At 41.7% G+C, this 18,916-nt stretch overlaps 1 protein-coding gene across 3 annotated transcripts; it reads right to left on the minus strand.

The window, feature by feature from the left end:
* Positions 1-1,775: 1,775 nt before the first annotated feature.
* On the minus strand, positions 1,776-17,385 carry LOC146585891 (urea transporter 2-like). Of its 3 annotated transcripts, XM_085322222.1 has the most exons (10): positions 16,610-16,679; positions 13,569-13,698; positions 10,771-10,933; positions 9,881-10,070; positions 9,374-9,502; positions 8,071-8,263; positions 5,825-5,972; positions 5,091-5,225; positions 4,060-4,109; positions 1,776-3,360 (listed from the first exon to the last, which is right to left on the minus strand). In XM_085322222.1, the coding sequence occupies exons 3-10, from the start codon at positions 10,916-10,918 to the stop codon at positions 3,193-3,195; spliced, it is 1,161 nt and encodes a 386-aa protein (XP_085178348.1). In that variant the 5' UTR covers positions 10,919-10,933; positions 13,569-13,698; positions 16,610-16,679; the 3' UTR covers positions 1,776-3,192. The 3 variants fall into 3 exon arrangements, with proteins under 3 accessions (XP_085178348.1, XP_085178346.1, XP_085178347.1); XM_085322220.1 differs by lacking the exon at positions 13,569-13,698 and having other exon boundaries at positions 16,610-17,385; XM_085322221.1 differs by lacking the exons at positions 10,771-10,933; positions 13,569-13,698 and having other exon boundaries at positions 16,610-17,385.
* Positions 17,386-18,916: the final 1,531 nt, after the last annotated feature.

An 18,916-nucleotide genomic window follows, 5' to 3' on the forward strand; every position in this document is an offset into this window, starting at 1 on the left:
ACTTTTGGATGAAATCTGTTTTCCAAGCAAGTATCAGTGTTTCAAGTGGCTCCTTTTTAAAAGATATTTAGTGCTGTGAGAGTTTTTTCACCGTGATGTTTGCACTGGGAAAGAAGTAGTCCAGAAAGGAGCCCAAAGAGCTCCAACCCTGCAGGAATGTTCCTTACAGTTCTGATATTGCTTATATATATATATATGTGTCAAAACCAAGGATGCAAAAAGTGTTTAATAATAACAATGATTTGTGAACTCTGAATAGTATTTATTTGATATACAGAAAAAAAAACTTACAGAACAGCTTCAATAATAAGATAAATTAGGCTTGTAAGAAAAGACTGCTAGGAGTGATATTGAGAAAAAGCACGATATGCATATTCTGACCAAGTGATATGTGTGACAAGTTACCACRTAAATGTTACTCTGCACAGGGTTACAGGAAGACTTTGAATTCTCAGGAGAGCGTTGAATGAAGAATTAATTCAGAATGATGTGCAAAGTTGCACAACGGCTGAGACATGGCCTTGCTCTTTTGTTGTTTTTCTTTTGTGTGTGTGAGGTTCTGCTGAAATGGTCCTGTTGCTCAGCAACAGCAACCTGAAATAGCACCAGTCAAAGAAACTGTGCTGATTTACACTGGTCATTAAGTGTGTACTCCACACTAGAGTGCAGATTTTGTCGTATGAGTGAAACCTAGCCTTAGCTTTTAGCCTCTTGCATGAKCCTCGGCCCCTCTCTCTGGAGCGTGTGCCCCTGACAAAGGAGATTGCAGTTTAGACGCTGAAAGCTCTCCCTTTCCGTGAGAATTTGACAGATATATAGATACATCTCCTGACCYAATCTAACCCCTATCCAGGGGTCCAGTGACTTTCTTAGGAACTGGATCAAGCCCTTCTGTCCTGCTCACAATGAATATTTCAGCCGTGAAGGTATTTCTGGAGGCACAATGCTATGTCTTTAGCTAACTCTGCCTCCTGTTACAGAAGCAGACTTTGCACTTGTATATTTAAGAAGTTATTGATGCAGCCATAAATATAATGCATGGAATTTTCTCAAATATCTGAAACCTCCCCCCTTCCCACCASTGATTTCATAACTTTATTTTCCAATATCTTCTAGACCATTTGATGTAATTTAAGAGCTCACTGTCTTTGGAAGAGCTCAGTGGTGAAAAATGGAGGAAAACTTCACCAAACTCAAAGATCTATGAGTATTTTTTTTTAAATTAACACCACAAAATGTTATGTACATATTTACCAAGGAAAACATAGCAAATGATACACCTTACAAGTGATCTCTGAAGTGGCATTCATAAAGAAATACTGTCAAACATTTGAAAACCTGGCATTTCACCAGAAAATATTGCCAGCAGTTCATTGCATATATTTTTCACTTAGATCTTTTTGGTGTTTATAAAAGACATTTTCCTTTCTCAGCCTCATAAATCAGCTACTGTATTTACAATCTACTTTTTATTTACTCTGCCACAAGAGAAACAGATTTTGAGCCACTTTCCTACGAGCAACTTYACTGCGTGTAGACTAATGCCAACTGAAGGACCTGAGTATGGAGGTAAGTATTTATACTGAAGAAGTCAGAATCTGGCTTGTATTCTCTGGTTGGTGACCCCTCTATCTGTTTCTGCTGCGTATCTAGTTTCAACACCAGCTATGCATCTCACAGAAACCCAGATTAGAAGCTGAACACTCTCTGACAATTATTCCTTAAAGTCCTTTGCATACCCTATGGTAGTTTATCACCTGGAATGGTCATCTTCCTTATTGCCAGTCTTAAATTTATTTGGGATTTAGGGTAGGGAGGATGGTGACAAAGCAGGTTCATGGGCTTGACTCATCTTGATGAGTCAAGTAGAAAGGTGGCTGAGATAACACCCATTGAGGTAGCCACCAGAGTCTGTCTGTGGGGTGCAAAGTCAACTTCCTCCTTTGCTATCTCCAGACCCTAGGAATCTATGCAAGGGTAGCACACCACTTGTCTGTTGCAGAGCTCACCTACACTCATCTCCTGCCATGAGGTTCTCCAGGACCTGAGTTGACAAGAGATGTTGGTCATCTGTGCTACAATTCACCTGGCCAATGTCCATCTCCTTCTGATGCCAGCGGCAGAGGGGAGATGGCAGAGCTGTGACATCAGCAGCAGGCTGGGACATGCACTGCTTTCCTGCTGGATATTTGTAGGTTGTTGGGGGAAGGCTTAGGAAGGGAGATCAAGGAGATAAGATCAAATTAATTCTATTTATGGCACAGTCTAAAAGGAGCCATTTCATTATATATGGATGGGATAACAGTGACTYTGCTGCTGTCTCCTACTTTTGCAACCCATGACCAAATCTGTTAAACAACATGAGATTAACATAAAATCATGGGTGTTTTCAGCTTTTTTTTTTTGTTTTTCTTTTTCTTTTAAGAAAAAGATTATTTCCATTGACATTTGCCTTCTTGGCATCAGATTTACAGACTTTTCTCTGCCACTGGGTGGGCCTGAAATTCTTTACAAAATATTAGAGTAGTGTAGACTAAAACATCCAAAAGCTAGGACTTCACAAACCCCCAGTTATKGTGATTTTTACCACAAGTCTTGCATGTGTTAGCAACACTGCCCCTAATTTATCTGTGTCCATCCTGTGCCCAGGATGAGCAGTGATTATTAATGGACTTCTCTGCTAGGCTGGAGAGAGCCTCCAGGTAGAATTCTCCACCATATATTTTCTATTTAGCAAAAGGCAGTCTTTTTCCAGTTCTCTGCTACTATGAAGCTCTCTAAGACATACCCTATTGCTGTGGTAAGCTGGTGTTAGACATAAATTAGGAATATCATCAGATGCCACGAGATGTTCTTTTCTTCATTGCTTTACATCTGATTGGCGTGTCCTGGATTTCATGAGCAGAGTTTTCTTTTCAACTTCTAAGTCATTTCCCCACTGCTTAAAATTCAAGTGTCCTTTTAAGCGTATATGCTCTTAAATCATTACAGATTGGTCTTGGGAGGGGTTCTTCCAACACAGTGCAATTCTATCTAAACAGAACGGAAYGAACAAATGTGCAGGTAAAAGTCTCTTCACTCAGAAGGCAGCGACTTTTTTTGTCTTTTGACTTTGTAGCACACAGATCACCTTTAGGGAAATACCTTCTGCTTTTGCCTTACACTCTGCAAAGTATCTCTCTTCTTGGGCTTTTATACCTCACAGGAAGACTTTTTCATCTTCAGATAATAAGCTCGGTTGGCTTCTGGATAGGTGACCTTGCAGAGAGGTAGCTTGTAGATGGCAGAGCAGTTTGTGTTTATTAACAGGAACATCAGTGCAGATAAACAGAAAGACCAGGTTCCTGATGGCAATCCAAACTGAAAAAAAAATAAACCTTATTTAATATGGGACTTTCTTTCATTTGATCCCTCAGCCCTTGAACAAAACTCGGAGCCAAGCAGCTTGGAATAAGCTTTCTCAAGGAAGCTGTGAATTGGTTTTGCACGGAGCATTTTTCCAGAGAGGCAGGATTTCTTAATGAGACCTTGTCATTGTGTGTTAACCTATAGCATCTGACAGCTGTGGTGAGAGGGCTGCCTTCTCTCTGTGCATCTTCTGTGATTCTGAATGGAGCTGAAATAGGGGTGGATAGCAGRAACATTCAGCTTTATCTTGAGCTGTTATACTGACCACCTTTTGGCACTTGGGCAAAAGCAATTAGAAGCAAGCTCAGGGCTTCTGCACTCATGTGGTGGATCCCTTTTTCAGTTACTTCAGGYACTCAGTATGGCCATGAAATTATTTTGGGGCTGTTGAGGGCTGATCTGTGGAAGTTCATGCAAGCTCCAAGGATGAAAAGTGGTAAATAATGCCTTTAAGTGACCTGTTTCAGTGGCGACCACAACARCCCCCGGGGCAGACTCTGTCCCCTCTCCCGGCTCCTTCTGTCTTTGGCCAAATTGTTCTCCAAGCCTCAGTCTTTTGCCTCACGAGCCAGGAAAACATACAAAACGTTCAGATCTGTATTTGGAAACAAGACCTTCCTACTGTGTTGTGCTGACTAATAAACTACTTACCACAGCGAACATATTAGCCAGTGTTGCTCCCAGATAGGCACTAAAGAGCGCTGTAAAAAGAAAGATAATTCCTGGTGAGCTCAGTTGCTTGTAGCATTGACAAGACTGGAAAGGGAAAACATCTTGAGCAAGCTCTCACACTGCCTCAGGTTACTCCCTGCTCCTGCCTACTCAGTATTTACAAAACTGTCTGGGTAGCCCCCTCTTGGAACTTGCCTTTCCACAGAATGTCCCCTTCAACCTGGAGCCCATGAAAAGGGCAAAACAGAAAAAGAGGTGGAGTAATGAAAAATGTGACTATGGCAACAGAGGCTTTTGAAATGTGCTGATGTGGAAAGTATGTAGCTTGATGAATGGGGTTAAATAGGGAAATAACCCTTCCACCCACATTTATCCTGCCTTCAGGGCTAGAAGGTGGGTCAATGAGATACAAAGCTAAATCTTTTTTATATGCACACTGAATGAACAGTAGTTTCAGTCCCAGCTCTTTGTGATATTGAAATTTCATATGGAATTGCCTTATAAATAATTCTTCAGTCATTCTGCAGTGCCTAGCTCAAGCCTCTGGTATCCATTTCAATARAGTTAGGAAGCTATACTGTCTAATTTCAGGTGCAGGCTGGTCTTGAGCTCCATTTTTCTCAAGGTTTAGATATGCCCTTCTCCAAAGAAGGAATCTGAGAATGTATCTTCATTGAGAAAGACTAACATGATGCRTCCAGCGACACTGAATGAACATATTTGATACTTCAGAAAGAAGCATTTAGTTTCAAAGACCTTAGTTAATCAGCTTCCACTGATCATTTCTTTGGTTTTGAATCTACTTCCTGGCTGAAGGCAATTGCACTTTTTTATTTTGTGAGGGTACATTATAGCAATGGCTCTAACCGTCCGGATCAATCATTTGTCCATCTTGCCTATTCAATCTGTCTAGATGTGACCATCTGGTTTCAGCCCATCCTTAATATAAATGCATCTTGTATCACTTCAAAAGTAAATGTARCAGTAGTGAAAATCCATAGGGTACATACCAGAAGCAATTGCCAGCAAATGTGTCTGCCAGGTGAAAGCATAGAACACGCCTCCAATTGCAATGCAAGACAGGGAGCTGTTGTGATTCCACAAGCCRGAGTAGATCTTGCTAAAAGGTGTTGCTAAGCTCAGTGCTGTAAAATAAGTCAAAGATGTGTCATTCCTTGACCAAAAAGATAAAAGCAGCTGAGAAATGGAGTGAATCCAAGTTTTCCAGGGCTCAAGCTTGCGTACATACACCAAGTTCCTATCTGTAGTCATGTTGTTACAATCTAAGACTAAAGTCACTTTAATCCAATGCAATCACTCTGGACTTTCTCTGGTGTGGCTGAGCCAACTTTGGCCCAATTTCAGTGGAAGATGTATGGGTGAAYGAGGATACATTTGAACAGAAAATGCATCCCTGAGGCCTGCACATTTGGACTTATGGCTATGGTTTGTATTAAATTGCTCCTAAAAACATCAGAATGTGTCCAGAAACGAAGTATTTTGTGATAAAAATTAATTTCGGCTAAAAATACATATCTTTCTTCCCAACATTTCCACTGCTGTAAAATGAGTTAAGAAAATGAGGAAGTCAATCAAAAGAATTTTTAAGGCAGAAGTCTATATGCTTTTTCAAGCCATCATTTTCCAGTGGAAAAATCATTTGTGACTGTAAATGTTCCAGTCACTCTAGTTCTTTTATTCACCGTGCTTCTGTATAAATCCATGACAGAAATCAAATCTTTACCTGCCAGCATCCCCACTGCTGATCCAATTGCAGCGTTCAGACAAAGGAGTGGAGAAGAGATAAATAGAGCAACCAAGAAAATTCCCCCGGTCCAGGGGTTATCGCAGCCATATATCTGACTAACTCCGACCGGAATAGATCGAAACAGCTGCAAGAATGAAAAAAAAGACAATCTTTTATCTGCTTTGTTGATTCATTTTTTTGAAAAACCTAGTTTTCTTGACCACTTTTAACCTAATTGGACTGAATGATGGAAGTTCTGTTAAGTTCTGGAAGTTTTGTAAAAATAGCTGGCTGGATGGAAGAAAAAGACAGACTTTTACTGCCCACAGCAGCAGCCTGTGCTACCGCGCATCAAGAAATCCRACTCAATACGTCAGCCTTGAAACCAAGGGAATCTGGCTTCAGATGCGCTCTTGAGGGAACTCCTTGTTATAATAATTCAGGGGTTATAAAACCCCTGCCAGAAAAATGAATTTGTCCTCACTTTGGGCAGATGAGAAGGGAAATTACTAAGTGCTCAAAGTTTTATCTGATGTCCTGTCAAATTCACTGAAGASTCTCCCTTCGCTTAGCAACAGAGCAGTTACTCTGGGCAGTTGACTCAGGGGTTGATGGAGCTGTTAGTTATTGCGACTCTCTCATACTCATGCATTTCTCATCCCATAGAGCTGCTTTTTTGTTTTCCTCTGCAAACCTTTCAATGAGAGGTGTTAATAGATAACCTGAAAGCAAGCTAAATAGTGGGGATTTTGGTGTGCTGTCAGTCACAAGAAATAAGAACATTTACATTCTGCCTCAGTATAGAAATTATGTATCATCAAGTCTTGCCCACAGCATTACACCCCTCTAATTAGGAATATCTCTCTAATTATTTTATTTCTAAGCTATTAAGTAAAGAATAAACTGGGACAGACTGTGACAGCATCCAGAATACAGGTCTGGTTTATACTTGGCATTTGCTGGATGCAGTCTTGCTTTCCAGATTTTAAATGGAAAGTTTGTGCAGTTCTAGGGAGACAGCATGGCATTTTCACAGGACTTTAATGAAAATAAATTTTGCCTTGTTCTTTCAGCTGGTATCRGTAGTTCCTCAGCCAGATTTTTGGTCTCTGATAATGTCAAAGGTAAATATCTTCTATTAAAGGACTCAGAAGGGTTTCTTTATTGATTTTACGTGTGCTGTTGACTTTGTCGTGGCCATTTCTATGAGTTGTTATGGAGCATGAAAATGAATGTAGGAAATGGAAGTGCTTGGGTAGATGATGTCTTCAGAAAGGCATTCACCTCTGAGTGGGCAGGTCAGAGGATGAGAACACCAGTATGCCTTGGCCAGAGTTACAAAACTTTTCCAAGTTAGGGTATATCTGTTTGTATACCTCAAACACCCTTGGGATTCACTAGGAATATGAATGCATGAGAGCTGCAGAGTTAGTGGGACAGAGTCTTCCTTGTTTACAGTGGAGGGGTGATTCTGAGACACTCTTCTTCAAAATGTTCTGTTCCACCCATGTAGAATAGTCTGTTTATGGTCCCCATAAAATTATCCATCACAGATAAAGATCCCTTTAGAAATGTCAGCTATGATGYGGATTGCTGTTTAGCATCGATTAACTTCCTTTTCTTAATCACTCCCTGGGAACTGCTTAAAATGGTCCACTGAGCCTTAGGGGAAAGCTATTACTCTAGTATCCATGTTGTTTACTGCTCTATGTGGGAGAATAAAGTATTGCTTTGGATAGGCCCCACTTGAATATTAGATGAAAATATATGGATATGTGCCTGCAGCCAAGTTTGTAATAATTCGGTCATAGTAATATCTGCACGGTCATTTCTTAACAGAAGGATTGCATTTTGATGCATTTCTGAAAACACAACACTTTCTGTGYAGAACACTAAAATTAACCTAGGAGTTAACTGGAGTCTCAGCATAACCAGAGCTATGGAGCCATGACCAGTATACCCACAGAAATGGATAATTAGATTTCAGAGGCTCTTTGAAGATTATAATATATACATTTAGGTCCAACTGTAAACAAAAGATACCAGATACCAAAGAGACTGTCATTTTGAAGCTATCAAAAATGTCAATTCCTGGAGTCAACTTTTATGTATTGGATGATAGCTGTTTTATAAATGCAACCTTGTATTGCCAGGCCCTGTTGCAGTAATGTAAAGGGAGGTAATATGGCTCTACAGTGGATTTCTTTGTAAATGGAGAAGGCTGTATTTTTAGGGAATCCTACCATTGGCACTTCAGCATCAGTCCAGGTGATGTTGGGTGTTGTTGTTGCAGGCTGAATGCGAGTTGTAGGGAAGAAGAAGTTATAGGGTCCTGAGGCAGCCAGATAGAGAGTCAAGGCCAAGTTGAAAGGCAGGGTGAGAACAGGCAGATCCCACTTACTGAAGACTGAGCTTAAAGCACTGCTGAAAATGGGGCTGAAAGAAGAACATAATGATCTCACTAGGAGCTTGTGATCACACATGACTCAGTAACTCTGCTAGGCAAAAAATAGTATTTGGAYAACTGCAGGAAATTCATTTTGTCCATCTTTTTTTCTTAGAAGCTGTTTGATTTCGTCAGTCTTTCTGACAGTGAGAGATGTTAGGGTCACTCTGCAGATTTCATACCCTTTGGAGGGCATTTCAGTTAGCAATGTGTGGGTTCCTGTCATGTTTTGCAATACGATATTGTACTTAATTTGGTGACCATGAAAGGGCCAAGATCCTGCTGGTGTGAACTGGTGAAGCTCCAGGGATTCAGAGGAGTTATTCCCCAGCTGAGTCTCAGTGCTTGATTTTTCTTTTAGTACWTGAAGTGGATTGAATTTAGGACACCAGGACCAGGTTTGAGTGCAAAGACTGCAAAGACGTGTCCTTGTTTAAGCTCAGGTTCATCTGAAGTAAATACTGGCATTGAAAGTATACTTATTAAATGAATATAAAACTACATGAACTTCAGTCATACCTGTGATCTACATGGATGGCCAGACATTTGGAGCAAAAATTTCAAAATTGTTGCTGTCTAGCTCCCCAACAGAGTATGGTATCACATATGTGAGTAAAGTATTATTAGTTTGTTTTCATGAGCATCAACCATCATCTTAGAACTACTGAACAGCTTTTGTAACTCTGTACCCAGAGTGGTAAATTTTCCTGACATTTTTATATGGTGGCTTAAATAGATGAAACACTTGTGGTTGTTGGTGGCAGGGAATGGTGAAAATAATGTTTCTCTTGAGACAAGCGTGAACTGATGCATCACAGCAATACGGCTCATGTTTAGGGTATTGAATTAACTGTGGTTAACCATCAGTTTTCCATATGGCCTTGGGTTTGTTTGTGACTACGTGTGTATTTCATTTGTTTTGGGCTTACATTCTGGTTTAAAAGTACGGGTAATGTTACAGTTTTAGAAGCACAAGCATGCCAGTTATGTTTCTTTTTCATTTGGATCGTGTAAAGCACAGTGTATAAAAATATGATAGCTCAGTCTCAATGCAGAGACACAGRGACTGGAATAAAAAGCCAAAGAAGTATGTGACTTACCATGTCATGGACACCAGTGCTACTGGAAGTAGAAGCCACCAGTGGTAGTCTCCCTTAGCAGAGAAGACAGCCATGAGCAATCCCACCAAGACCCCGTTGTAACCATAGAGGCCTCCTGCTATGGCCGATCTGTGTGGAACAAAAACCGACCACCTTGAACTCTTCTCTCCTGCATCTCTCACATCGCACAGTTCTTCCACACGCACAGTCAGGATTCCGTGTGATGATGACCTGCCRTATCTCAGGCACTGGCCTGCAATCTCGTATGTTTGAGTTACGTGTGCTCCCAGTCCCAACTACTTCCTGCACATTTATGCAGCCTAGTGTAGCGCCGCAGCTGCATGCCCTGTGTCCCTACGTGCCAGGTGAAGCTGGTTGGAAGATCTGTCTGTTCCTAACAGTTTTAGCTACGGCTAAACGCGTGCTTTTCATCCACGTCACTTGTTTAACACCTACGTCACCACTGAGGTGATAGTTTGGTTTTCAAGGAGCAAAGGATGAACTTACCTGTCCTGGCCCAGAATAAGTGCTGTTAAAGTTGAGACAACTGCTCCCAAACAGCCTGTGAGTGTCCACCAAGGATTCTGCACCAGGAAGCCAGCAACTATGATAAGCCCACTAAGAGGATTATTGACAAACATCACCTGGGATATCCCACGCAGCACCCAGTCAATAAACTGGATCATGAAAGTTTTATCTGGATGAGAGTAAATTAAATAAAAAAACAAGAAAACACAGATGAGACTAATTTAGGATGGGTTTTTTTTTGAAACTCAAGAAGAGTTTTGGCAGTGGAACTTGGCGGCATGACTGAAGCGATGAATCAACAAGACTGTAAAAGCTGACCAAGATTTATTATGGTCTGCATTAAGTTTTGCAGCTGGAAAGCTGAGATGACCAGTGTGGTTGCCAGAGTCCCCTGTTATAAAGTACACTGGACCAGTTTCATATGAACGGGCTAATTTATGACGTCTGYGTCTCAGATAGCAAATTGTGCAAGTATGCCATTGCTGATTTATTATGGGGACCAAACACACATACCTATGTATAATGTAACTTCACAGTGGCGTTAGGCTTGACAGAAACTACTCAGCTGAAAGGAGAGGGAATATTATAAAGAATGACAGAACACAAAATAAGCATTCTGGGCTTATGTTCCTTGGACAAAATTCACATTATACATAGCATGTTGGGAAGTAAATGTCATCTCAGTGACCTTCGATGTTTAAGCAGTATGTGGCGCTCTGTACAAAGCTGAGTTTCTCCTACAAAAATGAAATCGATCAAGGCAATCGTTTCTGTTCCACTCCAACTTGAATCATATGGTTGAGAAGTTACTTATTATTCCATTGATACAGTTCTGAATCCTGTAATTAGTTACAATGAAGTACAATTACCTTTTAGCCAGCCTCCAAATTCCTTCATGTCGCCAGTGATGTAGCCAACAGCTTTGCAGATCCCCTTTCCACTTTTGCTCAATGGATTCTGCTTTCTTGCCTTTCTCTCCCCCTTGGTTTCTATCTTAACATCAGTGCTGCTTTCCATGGTGATGTTCTGAGGCTTTGGTAAAATTCATGGGAAAAAATTACATTATGTTATGGAGCCTCTATTTATTCTCCCTACCACTCATTATTGCTGCATACTGGAAATTAGTGGTGAAAAAGCCTTTTCAAGAAGGGCAGGATTTTTTAGGAGACACTGGCTTGCTGGAAGTGGAATATCAAGACTCATTGTGATGGAGATTCCACCACATCAAGGAAGATGCTTCAATGATTAATATTCCACTACTGCTTAAGCCATATTTCCAGTCTGCATTTTTGTAGATACTTCTTGCAGCCATCAGTAATAGGTACTTAAAGTTGGGTTAACAGATCTCTACATGGTCTCCTGCTGAGGTCAGATCAGCCTTTCTCATGAGCACAGGCTTAGCTTGAAGCTTATTTGCAGTGCCTCACTCCATTACTTGCATACTTACATACATTTTTTTGTTCCTTTTAATTATATTTTAGTTGCCTTATCTTCAGAAGTGCCAGATACTGATTCAAGAGGTTATAGGCCATATTTAGAGTGCTTATTTTCCATTCTGCTTTAGTCATGACGCCTTCTTTCTGTCAGTCTCCCAGTAAGCTTGCATGTTAGGTGGCCTGTGCTGACTATTTTTCTTCAGCATAAGACAAGATAGGTGACCRCATTTAGGCACCTATAGTAAGTAACCCTCAGGGACTAATGAAAAGACTTACTAAGTTTAGCAGACACTATATCAAGCCTTAAATAAGGTAAGGAAGCATTGTAGGCTGAACAGAGGTGTTTCGCATTAGTTTAAGTGCTTGAGGGTGTCTGAGGCATCCACACAAGGCTGACAGATACGTTGTCCCTTTCAGAGACCTGTGCTCTTTGGACTAACAACTGCTGGAATACCCTTGGGTATTTCAAATGGCTCTAGACAACTACATTCAGACCCCTGGATCAGACCCTTACATCCCACATTAAACACTGGATTTTTAAAAATGTCTCATAGCCAGCTCCTCTTTTTTTTTTTAAAGAACCAATTCTCAATAGTCAGTCAGCAAGTTAAAAATGGCCAAACCTTTCCCTGGAGTGTATTCAGTTTCCTGAAGAATCAGACTAATTTTTGGTAGTTGACAGGGCAAAGAAAACATGAGACAAAGTGCACTGTTGAATGAAGACAAAACTAGAGCTGCATCGGTTTTGACTGGTGAATAACAGCTTATGTGAGAAATAAAGAATAGCGGGTTGATAGTCTAAATCAGATGATAGAAGCACATAACTGTTAGAATTAGATTTTGATTCTCTTGCAACCTCAGTATAAGCCTTCTTGGCAGCTGGGGAAGAGAATTCAAACTTCAAAAATAGAGGGACTGATTTCTTAAGCTAAAGCAGTCTCCCCCCTGGGTGTTAGTCGTGAAGATCTAAGACACATGGCTAAGTGGTTTTGAGTCTGGTTGAGGGAACGGCTGGTTAATGCACATCCTGGCCAATTCCTTATTATATATTATTGAAGGGCTGATAGTGAAAGTTCATGAAGCAGAAAATATTTGCACAGATGATAAATAAAGATTTTATTGTTTCTGGAAGAGCCCAGTTACTGCAAGCATAGGTTCCACAAGAAGATGGCTGAGGACAGCACCACTAGGTAGAAGGGTGTGGAATTTAGCTGTGGATAGAAAAAAGAGATAAGGAGCTTAAATAGAAAAGGAAGAGAAGAAAAGATGAGAGTGTTGCTAGGGATAGTTTCTCAGTGCTGGAAGGCTTTTTCCTGGCTCAGTTATAATTCATTACCTTTATTCATTAACCTTCGCTTTTCTCATATTTTATTCTGAAATAATGGAATAAGTGAACTGGATGCACTTTCAGTTAAATCAAGTAGCAAAAATTTCCAGCCAAGATAAATGCTGTTCATTGGTGAATGTGCATTTACATTTTCAATTTAAARAATCTCTCTCTTTGCCTAACTTATGCTTTCTGTGTTGCTAATTCATAAAAGCAAGGGATGTTACATTTGCATTTGCAATTGCAAAGAAATGTTGTGTGTCCAGTGCTAGCACACCTCGTATGCTTCCCTGCATGCTGAGCGGAAGCTGTTTGTGCTGCAGGAATTTGGAGATGTTCTGCAGCTTGGAACGTAATGTGCACGCAAAGAAATATCAAAGCCATCATCTGGTCAACTTGCACAGTGGAAAAGAGAATCATGTTAGAGGCCCTAATTCACCAAAACACATACTTGTTGCTTTGCCACAGGAAAGTACTTCAGTGTATACTTAAGTTGCCAATGAAGCAAAGTGAGTTCATGGCTTTACTAAATCAGGGCCAGAATGAACTGGAAAGGACTTCTGTGATGAACATCTGAGTGGAGATTCTTTTCTTTCTTGTTCATGCAGTATTTTTTCCTGAGATAGATAGTAATTGTACATAAGCCCCTGTGAGATGTGAAGTGTTTCATCTGCTGTTGAGATGCTATTTGGCAGTGACCTGGGCTGTGCTGCTGAGATGGAAACAGGGCCAGTATCAGTTCTGCACAGCACGGAACTGTGTGGAGAACTCCTTTGCTCTAGATTTTCATGGGCATCAGCTCAATGCACTTGGCACCGCAGGAAGACCAGGTGACCAAGTGAGTCACTGCCACCATCCTGGCCCGAACTTCACCCCCAATGAAGGCTGCGTCAAAGCTGCGTACCTGTTCTTCCAGAGTATTCAACAGCGGAGTGCTTGATGGGAGATCATGGGCTCGTTCTGGCCAGCAGAGCAGCTTAAATTCACATTCGTTTTGTCTCTGTCCATCAGGTGATGTGTCTTTCAAGWGTGGGCTATTGGAGGGATCACATATATTCTCACATATATTTCTCAGAGAACTTTGGGTCGCCATTCCTATTAGCTTATATGTGCTGAAGGGGAAGGAAATCAATGTGAAACATACCCATCATCTGCAGAGAAGCCTGATTAGTTAGGCTAAGAGCAAATTTGGTTTGAACTGGGATCTTCATGGCACTGTAAAGAGCTGGATCTAGCCCACCGGCTTCACTGCTGCCCCAAGTCACATCCCAGGCTCTGAGTGATGACTGTCTTCCTGCGTGCGGTGGTTTGGCTGTCACCACAGMAGTGGAGGCTTTCTCGCCGATGCTGGGGGTAAGCAGGATCAGCTCGTATAGCCCAAGATTCCTGGATGATTTGCATTTTCCCTTCATGGGATTAATGGCTTAGATGACTGGAAACCCCTACATTAGAAAGTATCAAAATGTGTATCTAGCTTTTCCCTAGAAGCTCCTATTTGTCTAGAAACACAGACCATGGAGGGCTTAAGCTACCTCTACTTAGTGGACGAAAGAAAGCAGAAAGGAGCAGTGAGTCATTTGGAAACCAACATCAGGAGAGGTAGAAAAGGATTTTTTTCTTTGAATTTTTAATGATTTGTGCCATTTTAAGACCAAAGGTCCATTAACACATTATCCTGTTCCACAGAGTGGCCAACAGCAGCTATTTAAAAAAGGATATAAGAAACAGGGATTTAATCCTTGAAGTTAGATTGACTCATCCCAGCTGTTGACTCCAGAGCAATGGAGAYGTTCAGAGAAGTTTAAGACTATGGTGTCTGAATTTAAAGTTACGTTTGGAAAGTGTGTATTCTGATAGGTGTTGCATGAAGGCAATCTACAGCAGATCTTTTAWAGACCTGCCATTAAAGCTAAATTAACATTGTTTTTCAGTGTCCAAAAGTAGGCTTTTTTTCTTTATGCAAGGAAAAGCAAAATGGAAATAATTATGAAAGGACTATTCTGCTGGAACAGAGTGCTTGATTTCCAGGGGAATGGGGTTGGGGATTTTTATTTTTGTATTCGTTATTTCCATCATTCTGTGAAATTCTTTTTGATCTCTGTTTCTTAACTAAAGATTGTAAGCCCTGTGCTCAGATACACCAGTTTAGGTGCCCTACATGATCCTGAATAAGCTTTGGAGAGAGGCTCCAGATGTGCAGTTGGTGGGAAACCCAGTATGGATTCCTGATGTTGGTGTTGAAGTTTAGCAGCACGACCCAGGYAGACAGCAGTCAGGATGTGATTCTGATCTCTGGGGTTCAAGCACTGGTTTGTGCTGTGGGGTAAATGCAAGGYAATCATTTCAAACTATTTTAGTTTAGTGTACCAGGTAAGTGAGAGCTAGATTTGGGGTACTGTTGCTGTTCCCCAGTGATTCCAGGAGTTTGCGGCCCCTCTTACCTAGAAAACTGTGTGCCTTTGGATAAGTATCTCACTGCCTTCCTCAGTAAGGATGCTCCCGGAAGCAAGACCAAACGTTTTTCAGCTAAAAGTATCTAAACAGTTTTGTATTGTTTATGATATTGAACCACGGAACATGGAACAGGAAAAAGAATATTTCTCATGTAKGAAAAAGAAGTCGTCACAGGGCCAAGAAGCCGATCTATTGATTTTTTTTCCTCATCTTTTTAGAGTTAATAAATGTCTTGTAGCAAAGTGCTGATGTTTTGCAACTTYGTGTCTCCCTAAACCAATTTCTCTTTCACTAGCATACATTTCTTCCATGTCATGCCATACCAACCGGCATCTCAGTAATGCCTCATTAAAGCTGCAGCCTAGCAAACTCCATGCAGTCCTGCAGCATCTGGCCTGCAAATACTTTTTTATCCACTTGTTGAAATTCAGACAAGCTGCGGGCACATTCATTGTGTGCTTGGCTGGTATAGGAACAGAGGCTTTTATTTGGCTTATTATTCTAATTCTCGGGGCTAATTCTTATTTCCAGCTTGGTGCCTGCGTCACTAGATGTTGGTCTTTTGTTCCTGAAAATACAGCAAAATTATCTAGTGCTCTCTGCTCTTGGCTGGAATTTTCCTCCCTCCCTGACATAACTCAAGTAATTCTCAGTCAATCAAGAGAATTTGAATTAACGTGTRGTATTTGCTTGCCCGAGCGGCGAGTGCCGCACAGTCGCGGGCATTGTACCTTGCATTCCCAGAATTGTTCCTGTGCCGCGTGCAGCAAGCCAGAGCTGGGTGCAGTGTGATTTTAGAGGAATTCCTGCGTCCAAGTACAATAGGAGGAAAGGGCCAGATTCTCTCCAACTCCGATTTCAGCACAGCCTGTGGCAATTACTAGAGGTTGAGTAAAGCTGGATAGGTATGAAGTGTTACRGTGGTATACGAACGCATGCACGCACCAGCACATTCCCCAAAGCAGAGAGATTATAGTGCACTCGACTCTTGCTAAAGAGAAGGTCAGGGTTTCCCACAGAAGATACATTTCAAAGCACTAGTTCAAAAAGGAAGCTCGTCTCAGATTGAAATATTAATTACACCCATTCCCATTTTGATTTTCAGAGCTTTGTCTGTGAAACAGAGAAATCCAGAGACACTGTCACATTAACAGCATATTGTTGCTATCTGAGCATTTTTCATTGTGCAGAACAGAAAGGCAATGAAAGGAGATGGTAGAGACATCCAGTGTTTTTCTCAAAGTTTCAGCTAACTGAGCTAAGAAGTACTAGTAAGTCCTCAGCCTGCTAGAAAATTCTTGATGATTAAGATCCCTGCAACTTTCCCTAACCCCAGTGTTCCTCCTGAGCCTACCCTAGCTGCTTGCATTTAGGAGGACGGTCTGTTTTGTATTTTGGTGGAGGAGAAAGACTCGGAGATAAGCAAGTCAGTCAGTAACATGGTACATAATTATTGCAGTGCATTAAGAGAAAGGGACAAAGTATGCTTACCTTCTCGATGAGTTCAGAGAGCTGTTGCTTGGCTGGTTGGTGCAGAAGGGCTCCGATAGAAAAAGAAAWTGCCCCACCAGCTTTTATAGGCTAGCATGGCTCCTGTTCTGATACTACTAATTAGTTTGTTTCTCCTCCCACTTTGCGAGCTCCAAACACATGTCAGGAAGGTTCCCGCTTGAATTCTCCACCTTTCCTCTTGTTTTGTCCTTGATCTCTTGCCCACAGCCTCTCCAAGTGTCTTCTTCCCTGCTGCTTTTTTTGTTTTGTTTTGTTTTGTTTTTTGACAAAGTCTCTTTTAACCCATTTTTTTTTCCTCCTTCTTCTGCTTATAAGGACTCTGCCTCTAAGGCTTCAAAGCAGACTCGCAGTGGACCTGAGCTAGACCTCGCCAGTGTTAATCTCCTTATCCAAGACAACTCAGCATCCTTCTGTCCCCGCATGGACATTGTTATTGGCTCTATAGCGGAGGTGGAAACCCACAGCAAAAGCATTGGCTGAGATGTCCCCACTGTGGAGACTTCAGTGCCATGATAATCTTTTGGAGCCGGACATGGAAACTTTGCTCTGAGCCCACTCCTGAACTGGGAGTGTGCACAGCAGTGTGTCGATTTGGCTCTGTTTCGGGGTAGCTTTCAGAGGCACAATTGTGTTAACACACCGGAGCGGTGGCCTGTTAGTGAGTACCTGGTGACCTTTCATTGTTTAATTGTTTTTTGCCAGTAACCTGAGAAATTCTTCCTTTTTTTTTCTTTTTCTTTTTTTTTTTTTTAACCTAACCTCCCTGGCTTACTGGAGGAATCTGGACTATTAGGACTGTGGCATATTTGAGAGGTTTATAAGGCTGTGAAGCAGCTGTGAAAGGCAGAGATGAGCCTGGAGAGGGAAGTCTTGAGAGAATGAATTATACAGAAAAGGGCAGAAGAAAAAGGAATCTGTTATGCTAATTTGAACCACCATAGAAGAGCGATCACTTAGAGAAATTTCACCCATGTGCCGAAGTGAATAGTTAGTTGTTGAACCAGAACCCATCTAGCTTTATGGCTTTGCTTCTAGCTCCGTGGAAACACAAGCTCAGGGTCTCTGTTAACTGAAATGATGTTTTTTCTCGTTGTGTTCATTCCTAGGGTGGAGATGTTTTTAACAGGAGACAGCGCAGAGTCTCCGATAGCAGTTGTCAGCTTAGTATTGCTGCATGAGCAAGTCTCCCTGTAATCTCACAGGCACCAGTCTTTGCAAGTGAGCTAGATACTGCCATCCGCTGACTCTGTGCCCAGTAGTATGTTACATGAGATAAGGAGACGTTGCAGGGGAAGTGGCTTCATTCCTGTTCAGTGCAATTCTTTTTCTTTACTATTCATTTCCCCTTGGATTGCCTTTGCTTTCCTCCCTGCAAAAACGAATCCTTGCATCTCAAAAGAAAGGAAATGCAATGGGTAATTTAGATGGGAAATCCTCTTGGAGAATTTGGGCCTCTGTGAGAGAGCTTGACACAAGGTTTGGACTTTATGTCTCCCATGTTTCAGGGATGTTCAGGGGGATGCCCAGCCTTGGTGTCATTTAAAGCAGTGTCTTTTCTGCAGTCTGGGAAAGGGCTGGGTYTCAGGGAGCGACAGGCAGGCAGGGCCAGCTGTTGGACTGCGCTGCTTCGCATTGCAGCATGCCTGCAGCAGCTCTGAGTGCCCAGCAGCCAAGGCTGCCTTAAGGGACTGCCCTGTCCAATTCTGGCTCCTTGGAGAGGTTGTTGACACATTGGAGGGGATTCACAAAAAAGCCACGAGATTTGACATCTGGATTGGATTGCTTGTAATGACTTTGTTCAGCTTATCAAAGAGCTGTTTAATAAGTAACAAGATCACAGTCTGCTGGTATCTGTATGGGAAGGAGGTCTCTGAAAGCAGCTGCTCGGCAAACTAGGGGCAGAGGAGTAATTAGATCCATTGCTGTGTGACGGATTCATTTGATCCTAGACGTGGCCAACTCCTGGCACAGTTAACTACTGCAGTGACTGCCTTAGGGATTCCCTGAAGTTCAAACAAGATTGTTATCTTCCCAAAAGGTCTGGGCCACATCCCAGGTTGGGTGCTGGAGTCTGGTGCTGGAACGCCTGCCCATGGCTGTGTGCCTTACCTAGCCAAAATAGTCCTGATTGCATAAATTAAGGACTGAATTTTGCTATACAACCAACGTAGAAAGGTGGGAGCCATGGAAAACTTCCCTARCATAATTCAATCCAGTCCAAGTTAGATGCCCACCATTAATCTCCAGCTATATGCAGGACAAGTATGAAGGACTCAAGTGCTGAGT

The sequence above is a fragment of the Rhea americana genome, unplaced genomic scaffold (genome assembly GCF_003343005.1).
Source record: "Rhea americana isolate MKP2758 unplaced genomic scaffold, rheAme1 scaffold_75, whole genome shotgun sequence".
Lineage (NCBI taxonomy): Eukaryota > Metazoa > Chordata > Aves > Rheiformes > Rheidae > Rhea > Rhea americana.